General features: G+C 46.5%; 1 protein-coding gene across 1 annotated transcript; it reads right to left on the bottom strand.

Annotated features, from left to right (window-relative positions):
* Positions 1–1967: 1967 nt before the first annotated feature.
* On the bottom strand, positions 1968–19917 carry URB2 (URB2 ribosome biogenesis homolog). Its single transcript, XM_082217000.1, has 10 exons — positions 19802–19917; positions 18814–18950; positions 17663–17839; positions 12991–16354; positions 11747–11907; positions 10621–10731; positions 8796–9029; positions 8215–8305; positions 7335–7474; positions 1968–3198 (listed from the first exon to the last, which is right to left on the bottom strand). The coding sequence occupies exons 2-10, from the start codon at positions 18937–18939 to the stop codon at positions 3001–3003; spliced, it is 4602 nt and encodes a 1533-aa protein (XP_082073126.1). The 5' UTR covers positions 18940–18950; positions 19802–19917; the 3' UTR covers positions 1968–3000.
* Positions 19918–20078: the final 161 nt, after the last annotated feature.

Here is a 20078-nt window from a genome sequence, read left to right as displayed (position 1 = left end):
CAGTTTGAAACAGGGCTGTGTTCTCACCCCAACTCTATTTGGCACCACCTTCTTCCTGTTGCTCTCCATGCCTTCAAGGAGCAATGGGGGTCTGTTCAACTTGGCACATCTCCATGACCAGACAAGTGTGTCAGGTTCTTATCCAAGAGATGCTGTTTTGCAGATGACGCAGCCTCGACACCGCACTCCAAGAAAGCTCCTCAAAGACTCATCAGCCATTTTGCCCAAGCCTGCATGGAATTCGGCCTTCCCATCAGACTGAAGAAGACCAACATCCTGGGTCAAGATGTTGCCAGCACTCTATGCATCAGCACTTGGTGACCACATGCTTGAAGTGGTAGGTGATTTTATCTACCTGGGCTCCATCGTAACCAGCAACTTCTCCATCAACACCGAGCTGGACAAGCGTATTGGCAAGGCAGCTACAACAATGGCTCACCTCTCCAAAAGGGTATGGAAAAACGTGATGTTCATGATCAATGCCAAGATGAAAATCTACCAGGCTTGGAGAGTTGAGCACACTGCTTTATGCAAGCAAGTCGTGAGCAACTTGCAACCACCGAAAACGACACCTTAGTGCCTTCCATATACGCTGCATCAGGAAGAATTTGGGCATTGCATGGCAGGACAGAGTTTCAAACAGAGATGTGCTCTCCCAATCCCACATCCCCAGCATGTTTGCACTCCTATCTCAGTGATGCCTATACACATTGGCTTGGGTCATGTCCACAGAACGGAAGATGGCAGGTTCCCCAAGGATGTGCTCTAAGGGGAGATGGCTTTAGGCACCAGGCCTGTTGGCAGAGCGACTCTTACAAAGATGTCTGCAAACATGACATGAAGGCTAACAGCATTAACCCCGCCGTATAGGAATCCCTTGCAGACGACAGCTGTGCCTGGAGGAAGACAGGTCATGTATCCACAGCAGAGGAGAGACCGATGGGAGAAGCGCAAAAAGAAGGAATGTCATGGTGACGTGTAGTAGCAAAACCAGACACCTTCATCTGCCCCAACTGCAACAAAATTTGTCTTTCCCACATTAATCTCTGTAGCCACAGTAGGCGCTGTAACTCCCCAACTGTGAGAATTTACCCCCAAAGGCACACTCTTCTGTTGTCTCCTGAGACAGGACTGATGCCAACAATTCCATCTGAAAAGGTCCTAACAAGAAGGTAAGAGCCACCCTTTCTAATGTGCTAGCTTTTATTGGTTTTATCTAGAAGATAAATAGGGTAAAACTTTTTTTTTAAAATAACAAAATGGCATTCCATTCACCTTCAGCCTGCAGTTGTGCAGTCCACTCTAGCACTTCGTGATCTGATCGCTTTGTTTTGATGTAAGCGTATTGTTGGTATATATCTGCCTCTTATCTTTGTCCATGGAGTTTTCTTGGCAGAGATACTTGCCGGTTCCTGCTCCAGGTGGATCACGTTTGGTCAAAACTCTCCACTATGACCTGTCCATCTTGGGTGGCCCTGAACAGCATAGCTCATAGCTTCTCTGAGTTATTCAAGCCCCATCGCCATGGCAAGGCAGTGAGAGCTGGACCATAAAGAAGGCTGATCGCCGAAGAATTGATGCTTTTGAATTATGGTGCTGGAGGAGACTCTTGAGGGTCCCATGGACTGCAATAAGATCAAACCTATCCATTCTTAAGGAAATCAGCTCTGAGTGCTCACTGGAAGGACAGATCCTGAAGCTGAGGCTCTAATATTTTGGCCACCTCATGAGAAGAGAAGACTCCCTGGAAAAGACCCTGATGTTGGGAAAGACTGAGGGCACAAGGAGAAGGGGACGACAGAGGACGAGATGGTTGGACAGTGTTCTCGAAGCTACCAGCATGAGTTTGACCAAACTATGGGAGGCAGTGGAAGACAGGAGTGCCTGGCGTGCTCTGGTCCATGGGGTCACGAAGAGACGGACACGACTAAACGACTAAACAACAACAAATATATTTGCCTCAGACGTTACACTGTATAAGGCTATATTTATTTCTCCTTCAGCTGCCCTTTTTCCTTGAACCCTTGGGGTGTGTTACGCTGGTGAGACAGCAACCTCCTGACTCACGTCAGTTCTCTGATTTGTTTATACATTGAGGGGATGACTCAAATGCTGAAGGAGAGGGCAAGCCTTTGTTAAATCCAAGCGTTCTTGACTCATGCCCTATCCAAGAATAATCAGATATGGAAACATGAAGAAGATTAGTATCTCTGGTATGCACAGACGGTTAGACTGTGGAGCTGTGTAGAAACATCATGAACCATGAATGCTGAGGGATATGCAGAAATGCTAAGAAAGGTGACTTTCCTACCTGGGAGTTTCTGAAGGTGCAGCCACCACAGAGCTATGCTCCCTGGGTAGCACACCAGTCTGAGAGTCCTGTTTATCGAGAACAACTGCTGCTCACTACAGGCCAGTGGCAAAATTGCATGTAGACAGCATATAACATCAGAAATATTAAGACCAGTGTCAAGTGTATTAAAGAGCCACAACTCTTAATTTTTTAAAAAAGAAAGAATTATTAGGTTTATTAATTAATTAACAAGCTCTCACAATTACAGCACAATGCGGGGAGTGGTTTTCTTGGTCTCAATATAAAAAACATATAAACCAAAAACATGATTTATTTCCACATGTTGTTCTACATGAATACCCATTGCCTACAACAAAAGAAGACTGCATTGTCTCTTGAAGGTTCTGACTCCAGCATCTCTTTACTGTGTAAAGATCGCCAGGACTTCAGACTCCACTGGCAGGAACTAGGTAGTAAAATCTACCTAGCTCCTACCAGTAATTCTTCTCCAAAACATGCTTGCAATCATTAGGAAAGCATACATCTGTCAGTCACCTACACAGAAGTTGCTATGGGCACCTGTCCAGATGAACACAGCCTCTAGATTTCAGATACGAAGTACACAAACCTTAAGAACAGCAAGTGCTCATCACCTTGAAAGACAGTCCTCTGTGAGATTTCAAAGCAGCAGGTAGACAATAGGTAGCTCACGCTGTGTACTTTTCATCCCCTTGCTTTAGAGCTTTGTGGTAGTGAGAATAATCGTGATACAGTTCCTTGAAAACTTCTCTCACTCCCACTGGTAAGGACGCATTTAAGAACTTGATATCACGCTCCACACAAAGATCTAGGATGTGATAAATCCCCTCAGTTAGATGTTTCTTTACAGCTGGGTGCAAAGTCACCTAGAGGGAACACAATAACTCATTAAAACATGTTATTAAACACACACAACACTCATAAGTAAAAGCTCTGAGGCAATACAGTAGCTTATTATCTGTCCAGCCGGTTACCTGATGTACAAAAACACAACCTGAAAGTTTGTAAGACCTGCTGAAAAACTGAAAAATCTCAACACTAAAATGTAGTACACTTTTATTGTTGCATGTGTTCTTGCCATTGAATTTAAATTTGCTTTTATTCCTTATTGTAAGCCACCCTGACAACTTTGTTACAGGGCAACCTAGCACGTACCTCTCCTATGATATACCTCCCTAAGGCCGCTGTCATGTAGCAGTTTGCTTGGCTGACAACAGGTGGCGCAGTGAACTACAGTGGTAGGCCAGGTGAGTCGCGAAGTCACAGCCAGTTGGGGCAGCTCCTAAGCAATAGGCCTGGGCCATATATCGATATATCGCCCAGGACCGGTATGAGGAGCAGGCCGTGACGTTGGTTTCCCTCAGTGGTATATTGTTTTTGAAATCATCCTTCAAATTCAAGACAATATATCCAAAACATGAAGTTCATCAGTATGTAACGAATAATAGAACAAAAATTGAGAACACGGCTGTCCTTTATAGAGAAGACAGTAGATGCAGAAGAGACCATTCACTTCATTAAACCAGCTTTGCTTTACGACGTTTCTAGCCCTGAAAGTGATGATGCACATAAACACACACGAACACACTCTTCTTCCACTGTCACCTCCTCAGGCAGGATATGCACTCATTATCTATTATCCTCTTAAGCACTTCTAAGCCTGTCAGTCATCAGAACTGGCTATAAAAATCTTCCCCACCTGAGCGCTGGCTGTTCCCTTCCAGCCTTCCCCAAAACTGGCACAATCTCTGCACTCAAATGTCACCCTGGAAGCATCTTGCTGCCAGGATTTCTAGCCCCAAGGGGAGATTGTGCTATTTTCTGCCACAGAGAGATCCTCTCCTTTCCTCCCTCCATGCGCCAAAAGCCCAAATTAGCTTCATGCTTCCAGACCTGTCGCACTAAGTTCCCAGAATAATGGAAATTAAACTAGAGGCTGTCATTAAAATCCAGGCTTCCCTCCTCTTCCCCAGGCAAGTAATAAACTCTTTCCTAATGAAGTGAACTTCTAATCGCTGTGACAGTTCATGCAGCTTCAGCGCTGCTGGAGAAGTGGAAGCTGCCTTCGAAGAACAAAACGACCAACACGCATCATCCGAGATGGCCGGGGAATCATTATTACCAAGAAAAACCGCTCATCTTTATATGTACCTGTTTAATAGGGTTCCAGCAGCCAACAACTGGCCTTTATTTTGTACCTGAAGTACGACACCCTCTTGAAAAAGCTCCCCCTGAAGCTGGAAAAACTGCAGCAAGCTGCCATGCTGATGCTAAACGTTCACAGAGCAGACTATTTTAAATTGCTGTCACCGCCCTTGGACTTTATGGTGAAAGGCAAGAAAGAAATCGAATAAATGATTACAATGTGCTCCATGGGGAGGCTGCCCTTAAAACTGTTTCAGGAGCTGCAGCTAGTGGTGAGGTTGCTAAGAAGGGCGACCTAAGATGAGCATGTGACGTGCTTTTTTGGGAGGGAAACAAAACCTGCACGGGCTGCCAATTTGCTGCTGAGGCAGATCTAAGGTTCTTGTGTTGGTGCATGGAGCCCTAAACAACTTGGGACTTTGATATCTGAAGGAACTCCTTCTCCAACTGAGACCTGCCCTTATGCCAAGAACTTTCAGTTACGCTCACCTTGTTGCACCACGACTTGCTGAGGTCTATCCCAACACAACCCAGAGGGACGGCCTTTTCCACTATGGCACTCAAATTGAGGAACTGACTCCTGTCTGGAATAAAGCAAGTGCCATCTTCTTCCGATGGTTGCTAAAGGCATTTCAGTTCACCCAGGTGCTAGCAGGTTATGAATGCTAAGCCTAAGTGCTATTCAGCTTGTGCTCCATGGATTGTGATGTACCGTATTTTTCGTCCCATAGGACGCTCCGTCCCATAGGACGCACCTAGTTTTTTGGGGGGGAAATAAAGGAAAAAAAATTTTCCTTTATTTCCCCCCAAAAAGCAGGTCGGGGAAACCGAACCAGGTCGGGGAACAGCGGGATGGCGGCGCTGCGCCTCCCTGCTGTCCCCCGAGCTTGTGGGGCTGGCCGATGTCTGCCCGGCGCCAGGGGCGCGCTGCTTCAGGGCGCCCCGCCCGTCAGGCGGCAGGCTGCTATCCGCAGCGTGGGGAGCCCTGCGGGGAACTCCTGCAAGGCTCCCCACGCTGCGGATGTCTGCCCGGCGTGGGGGGCGCTCTGCTTCAGGGTGCCCCTCGCACCAGGCTGCTATCCACAGCCTAGACATCCCTGCGGGACCTCCCACAGGGCTGCCTAGGCTGTGGATGTGTTCCCGAAGTGCCGGGCACTCTGCTTTCAGGGCGCCCGACGCTCCGGGAAGCAGGCTGCTATCCGCAGCCTAGACAGCCCTGCGGGACCTCCCACAGGGCTGCCTAGGCTGCGGATGTCTTCCTGAAGCCTGGAGGGCGAGAGGGGTCGGTGCGCACCGACCCCTCTCGCTCTCCAAGCTTCAGCAAAAGCCTGCATTCGCCCCATAGGACGCACCCAGATTTCCCCTTCATTTTTGGAGGGGAAAAGGTGCGTCCTATAGGGCGAAAAATACGGTATATTATAATATTTTCAATAGAATTTTGTTGCATTGCTGTGGACCATCCTGGCAACATTTAATAAGAGCAGTATAGAAATATTTTAAATAAAAATAAATGGGGGAGGGGGAACTGGGGGGAAGAGCTTACTTCCACACAAAATTCAGAATCCTCCTTCACTTATTACTCCCTGAACTGGAAAAATGGGTGCTCAAATTAGTATGTAAACTAGGGATGAAATACCTGGTTAATTTTATGTTAACTGTATGTTAAAAGGGATGGGGGGTTTTTGTAGTAGCTTGGACTACTGCAATGTGCTCTACCTTTGAAGGTGACCCGGAAACTACAACTAATCCAGAATGCAGCAGCTAGACTGGTGACTGGGAGTGGCTGCCGAGACCATATAAAACCGGTCCTGAAAGACCTACATTGGCCCCTGGTATGTTTCCAAGCACAATTTAAAGTGCTGGTGCTGACCTTTAAAGCCCTAAACGGCCTCAGTCCATTATATCTGAAGGAGCATCTCCACCCCCATCGTTCAACCCAGACACTGAGGTCCAGCTCCAAGGGCCTTCTGGCGGTTCCCTCATTGCGAGAAGCAAAGTTACAGGGAACCGGCAGAGGGCCTTCTCGGTAGTGGCACCTGCCCCATGGAACACCTTCCCATCAGATGTCAAGGAAATAAACAACTATCCGACTTTTAGAAGACATCTGAAGGCAGCCCTGTATAGGGAAGTTTTTTAATGTTTGATGTTTTATCATGTTTTTAATATTCTGCTGGGAGTTGCTCAGAGTGGCTGGGGAAAAGCAGCTAGATAGGCGGTATGTACGTATAAATGTATACATAATAAATGTATGTATGTATGTATGTATGTATAAATAAATAAATTTAGTTAGTTAGTTAGTTTGTTAGTGAGAGTGGTGAAGGCAGAGAAAGAAAGACAACAGAGCAGCTGCCAAGAAGCAGACCCAAAAAACAGCTAGTATATCAGCAAGAAAGACACAGGTTCCGATGTCAGGAACAGGCTTCAGCCTTGCAGGGTCCTGCTTCCCTTCCCTGCACTGTCTGGATTTGCTGTAACCACACTTTGCCAAGGCTCCTGATCCAGTCAAACCATGGTAACTGCACACCATAGTTCACCTCCAAACCAGAAACTGAGGTTTAAGAACGTAAGAAAAGGTCCTGATGGATCAGGCCAAAGGCCCATCTATCCCATCATCCTCTTCTCATGGTGGCAAGCCCTGAGCATAGGCCACCTCCATTAACAGTGGTACTAGGCAGCTGTCGTGGCTGGTGGCTAGTTTCCATATTCTAATAAAAACCTACCTTAACTGCAAGCATCTCTTAAAGCTCCAGAATCTTTTTGCAATCTATTTATGGCGTTTGATGCACAAGAAACATATAATCATTATACTCTCCTCTTTTCCATTCTTACAAATAAACAGTAAATAGCTGATTATTACCTTCTGCAGTTCAATTACATACTGGGCCACAATGAAGGAAGATAACACAGTGAATTCTTCTGTTTTTGCAGCAATGTAAGTATACATCCGCTCCACCAAGTGGGCACATTTCAGTATTACTTCAAATTCATCTGTGATCCCTTGGAAAACAAAGTTTAAAGTCAGAGTTTTATTTTTTTAATCCTTTCGTGATTCTCCCACCCACCCCCCTGTAAAATACGGGAACAAACCAAAAATTAACCAAACACAACTGTTTCTGCAGCCTGTTATGAAGTGTTAACAAAATGAGGGAAATAAGGGGCTGAATAGAAAGTATGCATATGAAAACAATGAGACTGTGTAACAGGAACTCCCTCCTGACCTGTGCAAGGCAAATTTTATTGCTGTGAAGGAGAATAGAAAGAAACATGACCTTGCATGTTCATGGAAGGACTTTGGCTACAGTCCCATACACCAGGGGCAGGCAAGCTTTCTTCCAATGGAAGGTGATTGACCAATCAGGAAAGGCCACTGAGAGACCAGAGACAAAGGTTGACGTACCATCCCTTCTCTCTATGTTGTGGTCGTTGGGATAGGCTTCTACCCCAAGGAGTGAGGTCTTACTGGTTCTTGGTGTGATCATTGCCTCCACCCACTACTGAGTAGCACTATCACACAAAGCCACTGCATGGCACTAGTTAATTTAGGATGCACACTTTAATTTAGGATGTAAGCCCTACTGAGCAAAAATGAGACATATTTTGGAATAAACAGTTTCCAATTTGTGCTGCTAAACTTTGAATCTTGCAAGATGTAGCTGGCTCCGCTATGCAAAAGCGTTTTATGCATAGGACACAACCACAGGGTAGGAATAGAATAGGATACAAATAAAATACCAGACCTCTGTCTCCTTTCTGTTTCCCCTCGTGCATAACTGAAATAACCAGTCTATGGAAACTGTTCAAGAAAGATGGAGCTGCTTTGAGCATCACCTGCAAACCAATTAAATACAACACTGAAGCACTGGAACAAAAGGCAATCCGTGTTTTAACTTCAAAACAGATTTGTTTGCTAAATTTATCTCCCACCCTTCCATCGCAATATGATCACAGGGCAGGTGACAAGCTACTAGAAAATCAACCGTAAAAATATTTAACAGGGCCTAAAACTCACAATCCAGTTTTGGATGCAACATCCCTTCATCTGTCCTTCTCAATACACAAGCCGGTCACAAAGCTCAAGGGGTGACCTGGGACTACTCACACACTCTTAGGCTAAGCTACTTCGTAGGTGGTTGCGAGGATAAAATGGGGAGGAATGCTATGCATGCCACTTTGAGCTCCTTATGGGAAAAGGTGGGCTAGAAATGGAATTAATAAATAAAATCATAATGATGGGAGTTGTTGACCGGCAACTTCTAGACCTTAGGAAAAAGGATAAATAACATCAAAATCAACATACAAACTCTGCCCCCTTCGTTACCTTAGGATGACACTGCAGGATGGAGAAGAGAACCTCGTGAATTCCCAGGAAGATGTTCCCATACTCCCTTTGGTCGAGAGGCACAGTCAGAAGAATATTGAAGACCAGGGTGACATGATGCGGGTTGGAGAGAACGCCTTCTCCTTGCCGTAGGAGGGCTGCCACTGTCTCCAGTATAGGTACTACGAGGATGGGCATGCGCTTTGCATCTTGAGATGCCTCTTTCATTTGCATCTGAGTCAAAAAGGAAGGAAAGAAGCAGCTGTAAGAAAGGATGTGCACCCCTGTTTCTCTACCATGTCCTTTCCTGGCAAGCTTCTGCTGCCATCAAACAATGAAGCAGAGCTTTCGGAGGCACACGTGGTTTTCTCCAACAGGAGGAATACTGGTAAGTGAATGCAGATCCATAGTTCTGTATCCAAGACACCCGAAATCTGACTTTGTAAAAGTTTATGTACGTTTACGGCAGAAGGACGTACCAAGCAATGTAGGCAGAAATCGACGACCCTTCTGTGCTACTATTTCTTTCTAGCTCAACAGAGGTACAGGGGTACCTCGGGTTAAGTACTTAATTCATTCCGGAGGTCCATTCTTAACCTGAAACTGTTCTTAACCTGAAGCACCACTTTAGCTAATGGGGCCTCCTGCTGCTGCCGCGCCGCCAGAGCACAATTTCTGTTCTCATCCTGAAGCAAAGTTCTTAACCCGAAGTACTATTTCTGGGTTAGCGGAGTCTGTAACCTGAAGCATATGTAACCTGAAGCGTATGTAACCCGAGATACCACTGTAACTCTGTTTTCTGCACACACACACACACCAAGTGTCTCAAGGCTGCACATCACCTGCTGGGATACTACATCTCCCTAGCGCTGGATGAGTGATGTTCTGAAATTCAGAAAGATGATGTTTCCCCAGAAGGGACATTTCATTGCTCCTGCAACTTCTATTTGTACCTGCATCACAGGAACCTATTGAACGTCTCTGATGCGGCCAGCAATTCCCCTCCCCTCTGCACCACTTTTTGGTTTATGTTACTGATGGCTATGCACTCCCCTGTTATGGTATCTTAGTTCTGGGGCACTTGAACAATTTTATTTTTATTTTTTTTAAGTGAAAAGGAGGAGGGTGACTATTTTCTGCTGGAATTGCAACTGCTTCATCAATTCATATATACATTCATTGCATACACAATATAATTTCCCCCCTCTCCTCCCTTGACACGTATCCTGCCCTGTGCCCAAATCTGCTCTGCTCCTGAGGGTTGAGTGGGAGACACACAGAACAAAGTTGTGCGGGGAGAGGGGGGTGAAGATTCCTTTGCACAAGGAGAAATCATTGAGCTGACAGAATGTCCCCTTAGTGCTACTTTAAAGCACTCCAATGTCCAGAGTGGCTTCATATTCTCCCACTGTGTAACCCTAGGTCTGGAACACTCATCCAGTCCCCATTTGGAGAAACAATTCCTCCCTCCCTTTATGATTCTTTGGAGGTGGAGTGCTATCACTCCCATACAGAAGAGCACAAATCCAGCTATGTTGGAAAACTAAAGTGTGGAAAGGGCATGGCCCCAACAAGTGTAGCTCCTCACTTTCCATCTACTCCTGTACACATCGGGGTGGGGAACCTGTTGCGCTCCAGACACTGCCGAACTCCGGCTCCCATCAGCCCCAGCCAGCTTGGCCAATGATGGGATTTGGAGTCCAATCAACAACACCAGCTCCCCACCACACACTCCTTTGAAATAAAAGACATGTGGGGAGTGCATTAGTGTCAGTAGCACCGATAGGCTCTGAAGCACCACAGTTCTGGCTGCAGAGATACTCACAACTAAAGCAGTGATTATCCGGGGACTGGAAAACCAGAACGCTTTCTCTTTCTCTCTGCTTAAAGGGCAGCCAAGCAGCACTTTGACTAGAGTAACAGCCGACAATGCTTCCTGCACGAAAGAAAAACAAACATTGCATTTCAAACAGGAGACGTGAAGGTGAAAGGGTGCAGCCCCAGGAAAGTTAGGTACAATCACAGTTCCATGGAAATGAATAAAATTTAAGTCCATCAAAATAGGAGTTCAGAGTCTGTGTTATACATTTTTTTCTAGACATGTAAAATATTTTTTAATATGTCTCTTCCTCAGACCTCCTTTTTCCATTTCCCCCTATCTTTTCCCACACAGACACACTGGTTTTCAGGCTTTTCCTTCTGTGGCCACTGAACACTGTCCTTACTGGGTTCTTTTAGGGCATTATTCCTTCCCCTAAATATATGTTTATTTCTGCAACCCCCACAGGTTATTCTGCCAATACTTTTCTTGTGCATGTGGTTTTAGTAATGCAAGGACAAGCATTTCAAGACTTGAGATATTAGCACGTAAACAGAGTACGATCTGTACTAGAGGTCCAATTCCCCATTTACAGTATTTACAAATGAAAGGTTAAAGCGCTTTTGGGAAAGGGCCATAACTCAATGGGCAGAACATACGTGTTGTCCTGAGCAGATCCCAGGTTCATTTTCCAGCATCTCCAAAGAAAGCAAACATCAGGGAGTAAATCTGAGAAAGGATCTCAACCTGAGATCTTGGGAGAGCCAGCGCCACACAGAATAGGCAACATCAGTTAAATCAGGAATTGGCCTGCCAGATGTCTGTGAACTACAACTCCTATCATCCCCAATACCAAGGGAAGTTAGAAGAGAGCAACAATATCTGTAAGACCAGAGCTTGTTCCTCATCCTGAGATTAAATAGTTTGATTCTGTAGAAGCCAGCCTAAGATGCCCAAACATGTCAGTTTCAATGCTACACATTCTGATACCTCCTTTCCACATAAGAGTAGTAAAAAAAGTCCATGCTGTCATATGGTTGCTATGTAATGTCATAACAAGGAGTCGGATGGGCAACGAACAGTTATGATGCATATGAGAAGTTTAAAAGATAAGTAAATAATTTCCCCCTACTTCATGATTTTGTTTCCAAATATTGCGAACATCTAATCCCTCAAGCACCACCCTCAACATGGCACCAAAGTCGTCAGGGGTACAATTCTCCACCAGCTGGGCCATCAGTTCTGTCAGCTGCACTTCCAGATCTCGAATCACTTGGACGGTGACTCCGGGACCTGCAATAATGAAAGACAACACTATCATCCAAACTCCAGGCCCGCTGGAGGCTGATGGGTTCTGAATCGTTTTAAGAACAATTCACAAAATGGGTTTGCATGAATTGTAAGGCTTTTCTGAACTTCTGCTGAAGTTCTTGGCATCCATCTGTCTCGAGAGGCAATGGAGTGCCTCTCTGAGGGGGAAATGAAACTGCTGGAGAATCACTGTGCCTGCTGTGGCTGCAGAGATCCGTACCTGCTGCCTCCTGCATTGTTCTTGCTGCATTAGCAGCACCAAAATGATCCCTCTGGGACACAAGCCTGGGCAGTGTATATGGAGGTCCTGGGCTGCTCAGATGGCAAGACTCCCCTCAGCCTCACTGATATGGTCCAAAGGAAAGCAGAACAATACATTTGGCACCAACTTGGTTGCAGGAGCTGCTGGAAGGAGGAGTACAAGGTGCCATCCAACCGTCTAAGGGACTCCACTCTTTATTTGTGTAGGGTTTACTCCTTAGCCTTTTCTTTGTATCATTCATCGCACACAAGCTTCCATCAAAGAGAATAAGTGCTTCTTAGGTGGGTAGGATCCCTATTCTTAGGTGGGTAGGATCCCGGGATATAAATAAAATTTATTATTATTATTATTCCTTTCAAAAGCCTGAGGCTAAGGAGAAGAACGGGTGGCCCGGCCTTCTCCTGACACATGACCTTGATTCTGAACTCTCTAAGGGAACATCACCATGATTTTCCTTGCCTAGTGCAACAAAGAGATGGGATCTTGCAGGGTGAAGTGGCTATAGGACAGGGTGGGTGGTACAATGCACGACAGCAAGTAAGGCTGTGCTATTAAGCAGCAGCTATCAGCCAGGTAGGGAGCCTGTGGTTCTTCAACGCTGCTGGACTACAACTCCCGTCATTACTGACTTTAGGCCACAGTGGCTGGAACTGAGGGGAGTTGTAGTCCATCTACTTTTGGAAGGCCCAAGGTTCCCCATCCCCGAGCTGGATGTCTGTACCAACATTGTAAGTCACAGACTCCCTTAAGGCTTCCATGTGTAACAAAAGGTTGAGAGAGTAGGAGGGATAACCAGTTGTTACCTGCAAGTAGTTTTCCGATGGAGTGAAATGCAGCAATGGAAGTTGCTTGTGCAGGATACAGTTCTGGCATGGAACAGAAGGCAGTTAGGAACTGCAGCGCGGAGCGAAGGAACTGGACGTTGCTGCCAGCCAAGTCAAGTTCTCTCAAGAGCTGAATGTAGAAACGCTGGTACAATTCGTGGTGAGACAGCTGCTGGCATTTGCTCGGCTGTGCGGGGCTTTTTTGCGCGTTCTCCCCCGTCACCGACTGCGCAAGAAAGGAATCTGCTTTCAGAAGGGTAGTAATGCATGGCAGGAACACCAAAGGCAACGGCTGGCCTTTGGTGTGATTTCTAAGGCAGAGCTGGATGGTCGCTCCTGTCTGCAGCACTGCCTGTTCCAGCAAAACAGGCAGCGTTCCTAAAGCCTGGTGGCTCCCCTGCTGCTGGAGGTGCTGGAGGTGCAAAGTCAGAACTTGACACTGTGCTGTTACTGCCACCAAGAGGAGCTGGTCAGCAGCAGGGCTCCACCTCTCAGCATGTTCGCTGCTGGCTGCACACGGCTTGCAAGTGGCTAGGAACGACATGAACTTTTCCAGGTTCAGCTTCACACTTTGCCGCCTCTCGAGAGTGAACTGAAGGTAGTGCTCCAAAAAGACCTGGACCCCGCATAGAAATTCATCCCATGGAGCAGCTGCTGAAACGCTGGCCGAAGTCTTGCACGCTGCAAATGCAGAGGAGAGGGCGGCTTCGAGAACATCACTGGCATGCAGGACCTTGAAGGACGAATTTGCGTTCCTGCCTGTCTGCAGGCAGGCCAGGAGACGGTAGCAGGTGGTCCTGAACTTCAGAGACAAGGCCTCGCAGCAAGCAACACTTGGCTTGGTGTTGGCAGCCAAAGATAACAGCAAAAGGAAGCACCGCGTGTGGCCCAGAGGAAAGAGGCTGTCCAGATTCAACGCCGAAATTATATCCAGCAAACCCAAAAGCCTATTGAGGTGCTCTTCTTCCAAGGTCACATAATCCCTCCCCTTCGCTGATGACAGTATAATCTGAGCAGCTTTCTCCATTGCTGTCCAGCACATGGAAGGTTCGCTGCTAGGCCCTGTGCTGGCACCGCGACCAAAAGGGTCAAACTCACACCATGGCACATCTTCTGCAGACAGCTGTTGTAGAGGCTGGTTGGCAACGATGCTCGCACAGTGCTGGACTATGTGGCTTAGGAAAGAGGAATGTAGCGCCCGCAGTTCTGGAAGAAGAGGACTATGCAGCAAATCTGTAGACACCTTTCCAACGGTGATTAAGGAGCTGTTGTCACCATCAGGGGCTGCCTGTGTCTGGTTCGCCAACAGTGTTTTCAGGAGCACACCTGCAACATACCATGTATCACTCATGGACATATAGGGGCCCAGGATGGGAAGGTTGGAGACCACGAGGTGCCAATGAGCGGTAGGGTAAGTGAGGCTAGTTATTGCACCTGCATTGCCATCCCAGAGCTCTGACTCTTCTCCATTCGTGCAACATCTTCCAGACTGAAGGATGAAAGCTGCAGCACGCTGCAAAGCCTGGTGGGATGCCTCTGTCTGAGAGCTGGATTGCATCAGCATCATCTTCATTTTCTGAAGCACCAGCCATTCTGTACAGTATCTGCTCCCTGAGCAGGAACAGCTTAAGAGCTTTGTGATCTTCTCCCAGCACTGTGGATCCAAACCAGGGAGGACAGCCGAAAAGTCCCAGTTGCTTACGGTGGAATCAGTAAGAGCCAAGGTTGTTTTGCCTACCAGGGAGGCATACTTTGGGCAATTTAAACTGAAAAGAGTATTGACTGCTACCCAAGTGCAAGCAAAGAGGAGAGCAGAGCCACCAACTTTCTCGGCCCAAAGCTCCAGCTCCGTTTCTTCTGCCTGGTAATCTGTCAGCAGGTCAAACAAAGCTCGGATCACCTCCCTCTGCATCGTCTCCATCAGATTTTGAGTCCGACGCACAACAGGCAACGGGGTGGAATCATCTAAGCTCCTCATATGGAACAGAACAGAGTGCAGCAATGAGCTCATGGACTGGAGCTTCGAGGCCACGTCGGAGTCTCCTCTGACATCAGGTATAAGGAAAGTCTGGCACTTCTCCAGTATGAGCGCCACAATGTCCAGGATCTGATTGGGTGGCAGATCGAGGAGGCACTCGCAGAGCTTGGCCCGGATGCCTGCAGGAAGAACCGGGAGCCTCAGCTCCTCTGCAGCAGGACGGCAGATGACGGACAGAACCTCTTCAAAGAGCTTTTGGAACTGGCGCAACTTGGCGTAAGTGTGGAAGAGAGTCGCGACGAGTGTCTCCTGAGCCTTTTTTGTACGCGGCTCAGAAACCTCTGCATCAATCCAAGCAGAGGCCACCAAGTCGTCCAAATCAGGCTCCACAATCAAATGATTTAAGGAGATCAAGGCCTTGAGACACCTGAACCAGGCAGGGATGGCAGGCTGGGAATGACTCACCAGAATCTGTGCCAGCTGGCGGTAAAAGTGAAACTGCACTTCCTTGTGCCGAATCCTATCTGCGGCAACGTTATAGATGCCGCTGCTCAGCACCGAGTTCAAAAGCTGCTCCATGGCCAGGAGCTCCGAGGTCCATTCTGACGGAGAAAACTGGCTGTTCCAAAGATCCTCTTGCAGGCTGGAAATCCTTAGACAGCGATAAAGCCTGGTGAGCATGTGGAAGCAGACAAGGTGGTTTTCGGCCTTATTGTAGGATTCTAGGAACAGCTTAAAGAGCAGAGGCACCAAGTTTGCTACCACTTTCCCATGAAGAGCTGGAGGACAAAAGCTAGCGTCTTCTAATCTAGCCTGGATTGTGCTGGCCGGCAGCAGGAGATGTTTCAACCCCCCTTTTCTTATGGAGTGAGGCTCCTTCTCTGGCAGCAACTCTTCACTGTAAGACGGCAAGAGTTCTGGCCGGAAAATACCAGCCACCAGCAGGGCTTCTATGCTGTTCCGGATCTCCTTGCTCTGATGCTGACGCAGATGGCCGTCTTCCGCCTGTGTCCATGCCCCGCTAGTGAGCAAATGCCTCAGGAGCAGGCACGGCTGAAGCAGCTGCTTAGTCACTTGCCCAAATACACGGTTCGCATTGGCCTGCTGCCTCTGAATCAGGAGGTACTGCTGGAAGGTCAGCTGGAGGACTTCGAGCAACTGGGGTGACACAGCCTCTTCCGATGACAACTGCCAACATGCCAGACAGGACAACTTGCTCAGAAGGTCCACCAGGAGCTCAAATTTGGCAGTGTAAACTATCGAGAGAGGGGGCACAGACAGGATGCCACTACAGCAACTTAGCACAGTGCCAACGTCCCTCAAGGTTTTTTGGGCATAAGAGGTGGAAAGCTTTTCATTCATGACCTGGAGATTAAACAAGAAGCAAAGACAATTCACGGTCAATCTTCAACATGGGAATGATACTCTAATGGTCAATAACTAGGGGATCTGAAGGTCAGAAGCTCTCCATCTAGTGTCTTCTTACATGATGTTTGGCTAGAGTTACAGATATTTACTGCAGCTTATGTATTATGTAATAAATCACCTATTATTCTTTGCCTCTCTCTCTTTCTGCCATCAGTATTGTTGTCCCTCCCAACAAAAATATTGTTGTCCCTAAGACAAATAATCCACTGAGGCTCCTTCTAAGGCTAGAGCTTAGATCCTGACAAAAGAGGGGCCAGGACTTGCTGACAGCCAAACTAAAGACCCCTAACATGTGGATGAGGGGGATACCGTGGTATGCAGTCTTTCTAAAAGTCAAATGTGACACTGACTCTAAAAGCTGTATTGTGCTTCTGCAGAACGAAAAAATTCTCTTTTCTAAACGTCATCTAGGCTGTTCTGCAGCATATCCTGTTTCAGTGACCTTTTAGATTAGGTTCTTCAAAAGTGACCAGAAAAGATTTTGTTCTTATAAACATTCTATATTTTAACGCCCTAAATATGTTTGTTCTAAATTGTTCAAAGCAGTATGTTCTCAAAAAATTACAGAGCTAATTTTCCTGCATGATTGCAGAATTTATTGGGCAATAAAAGACTGACAGCACAATGCTAACCTAGTCAGTAGCAAGTCCTATTGACTTCCCTGGGGCTTACTCCCAAGATTAGTTAGGGCTACAGCCTAAAACTATCTGTTATACAGTTATAAAACCAGTTATTGGGAGTTAAACCCTATTGTACTGGGAGTTAAATCCCAATGTATTCAGTGGGATTTGCTTCAGTGGGATTTGCTACACAAGATGTTGTTACACATCAAGGTAAGGCTGAATCTTGGGCTAGAGTTTGTGGTTCATAAGGAGAACCTTATGCTAGGTCAAACCTTGTCTTAGCTCAGTACAAAACAGGATTTAAAAAGAACAGGGAGGAACAAAGCAGTTGTGACCTCACTGGAAGCCACACCAAGTTTCTCGCACGCACATGAGGATTATATATACATACAAGCTGCAGCCAATACGTATAAATATGGCAGCAGGCACATTTGCATTATTAGAGGAATACGGCAGTCAGGGTGAGCAACAGCTGCCAACAGTTAGTGGAGGTTACCAGAGAAAATTATAGGAGAACTTATGATGGAAGAGGTGGGACAGTCAAAAGGCCCAGCGTGGACCATACACTACCCACTGATAAACAGGGTCATACTGTCCTGAACATATCTACACCTCAAGTTACCTGTGCAATTGAAAAACGTAGGGTGATTGTCTTTCCATCCTTGAAGAGACTCTGCAGCTTCCTGCTATGAAGGATGTTGTCCAGGTACGTCCAAAGCTTCTCAACAATATCATTGGGCAATTCAAGTTTCTTGTTGGAACAGGAAACCAGGGTATGGCACACCCAATCCAGCAAGACCTGTGTTCACAAATATATTTATACACTAATAATAGCCATTCTACATATTTTAAAGATAGAGGGGGTGGAGGTGGAGGGAGGGAGGAAAGAAGGGGCGTGAGGACACATAATGCACTGTCCAGATGGGGGGGAAATGCCTAGAAACCATGTGTAAGCTACTCTGGAGTTTCATGGAAGTTTCCAAGAGTGCTAACAAGAAGTTCCAGTTCAGCTGGAATTCTGCATATGCTCCAGAACTATGGGCAGGATTCACTTAACGAGTCCTGTCAGCAATGACTGGGCAGCAACTTCTGCTTGCGCAATGAGCCTGGTATAAACTCTGAGGGTTCATGGATTTTGATGTCTCAAAGCACTATTCAGGAGCAGTAAAGTTCTTTTCAAGTCCCACTGGTTTCAGTGCAAGAGAATTGAGCACAAGCTTAACTCTCCCACTGAGATCAGAAGGATGTCTAAACTGGGGCTTTTAGGAAATAAAATAGTAATCAAGGTGTGCTAATACTCTGGAAATCCTAATGTAGAATGTACCCCCATTGTGACGTGTAAAAAACATTATTTGGAAAGGCAAGACAGTACAGTTGCTACAAAAACTAGGTGTTACATATTTACTGAAACCCAGATTTCCTTGAGAGAATACACATATTTACAGTAATGTACCAAAGATGGCATTCTTGTAATAAATCTTATTTGTATGATTGTAAGTTGTTTAAACTGTTTTTAACCCTGAACCTTAGGGTAAAGGGCAGGTAATAAATAAACAAACAAACAAATAACAACAACAACAACAGCCTTTTATGAAAAATTGAACAAAATGAAATACCAAAGTATTCCCTGCCACTTCCAGTTAGAGATGGGTATTAGCTAGATATGAAAAATGGCTTGAATAACATTATCTCTGTTGAACCAAGGCATTCTATATACAAAATTAATTTGGAACATTTTTTGTGGGAGGGGGTACATTTATGAAAACACATTACTTGTTCTTTGTTTGGAAGAAAGCACTGGTGAGAAATCCATGCAAACTGAGCCAACTTGAGTTTGTCCTCCCATGATGTCTTTGCACTTTTTAGCTTCAGGTGAATGCCAGAGTAAATTGCAGCCATGAAGACAGTATCTAAAATAAAATAAAAGATTTTGAGAAGGAACACTTGAAGTATGCATTAATTGCGCTACTAGTCCACAATTTATTATTTTATGCAGGTGCACTTCCTTAACACGGGTTCTCTGTATTCATTCTAGTTTGTGCCATCAATGAAGAGTGAGCTAATGTAGGGTTAAGAGTGTGAGTTCCTATTTCACATTGCAGCCTTAGATGTCACTAACTACAACATCTTCCCCAAACATAGCAACTGCTAGCAAGATTGCCTTTCATTCCCCAGGATCACAGAAGCAACACTACGAACAGGTTATGGGTTGCTTATGGTTCTCAAGGAGCAACTACAAAAGGGTCACCATTAACATCCGGACTTCAATGCAGAACCAGCCCTCACCACCAAGAAACCACATCCTGCCCGTACCGTATGAAAAATCAAGAAGCAGGCAGTGACAGGACTTCCAAGGAAACTTGAAATTTTGGCACCTCTCGTTCAAAATAACATCCTAAATACTTTGACACAGATCCCTCACAACCAAGTGCCACACGTGCTATTAAGGTCGCACGCTTTCTTATCAGTGAAGCCCATTCAGTATAGTCTCAGGCTCGGTATATGAAAGATATTTCACTTGCGATCTGGTCTGTACCTCTTCTCTTCGCCTGCCCCCAACTTCTCCTTTTAAAAATAAGAGTAGCAGTAGCAGCAAAAAAAGTGTCTCACTAAACTCAACTCAATGAGAATTGCTTATTTAAACAGCCACAGCAACAACGCACGCAGAGGATCGCGCCCTCTCGTCCCGGTTCGCTCAGACGCGCATCTTGCGCCGAAAAGCACCACGCGGACGAAAAACTCCCCCTCGCCCGGGACTTACGCGCCGATGGCGACGCTTCTCAAGCGCAGCACCACGCTCTCGCCCTGGCCCCGCCCCCTCCCCCGGTCCCTCCGCGCACGTGCTGCTTCTTCCGGCACATCCTCAGACTCCCCCCCCCCCCCACTTCTCCTCCTTCGGCGTCACCTTTCTCCGAACCAGCGAGTTGCCGGAGCCAGAGAGCGAGAGCGAAAAGAGCTCCGCAGGCGTAACTAGCCGAGCGCCGACAGGGCCAGCCTCCCCATTGGCTGGCAGGCCGCGCCTGCGTGTTCGCCTTCCT

The sequence above is a fragment of the Podarcis vaucheri genome (genome assembly GCF_965113315.1).
Source record: "Podarcis vaucheri genome assembly, chromosome: 3".
Classification (NCBI taxonomy): domain Eukaryota; kingdom Metazoa; phylum Chordata; class Lepidosauria; order Squamata; family Lacertidae; genus Podarcis; species Podarcis vaucheri.
Note: the sequence above shows the minus strand (reverse complement) of the source record. Positions and strands in the feature narration are given on the sequence as shown.

Coding starts and splice junctions, on each gene's coding strand:
- URB2 (XM_082217000.1), bottom strand. CDS start 18,939: ATGGCTGCAATTTACTCTGGCATTCACCTGAAGCTAAAAAGTGCAAAG. Junction 8,306..8,795: donor TCCTGCAGTGTCATCCTAAG/GTAACGAAGGGG, acceptor ATTGGTTTGCAG/GTGATGCTCAAAGCAGCTCC. Junction 3,199..7,334: donor ATGTAATTGAACTGCAGAAG/GTAATAATCAGC, acceptor TGTTCCCTCTAG/GTGACTTTGCACCCAGCTGT.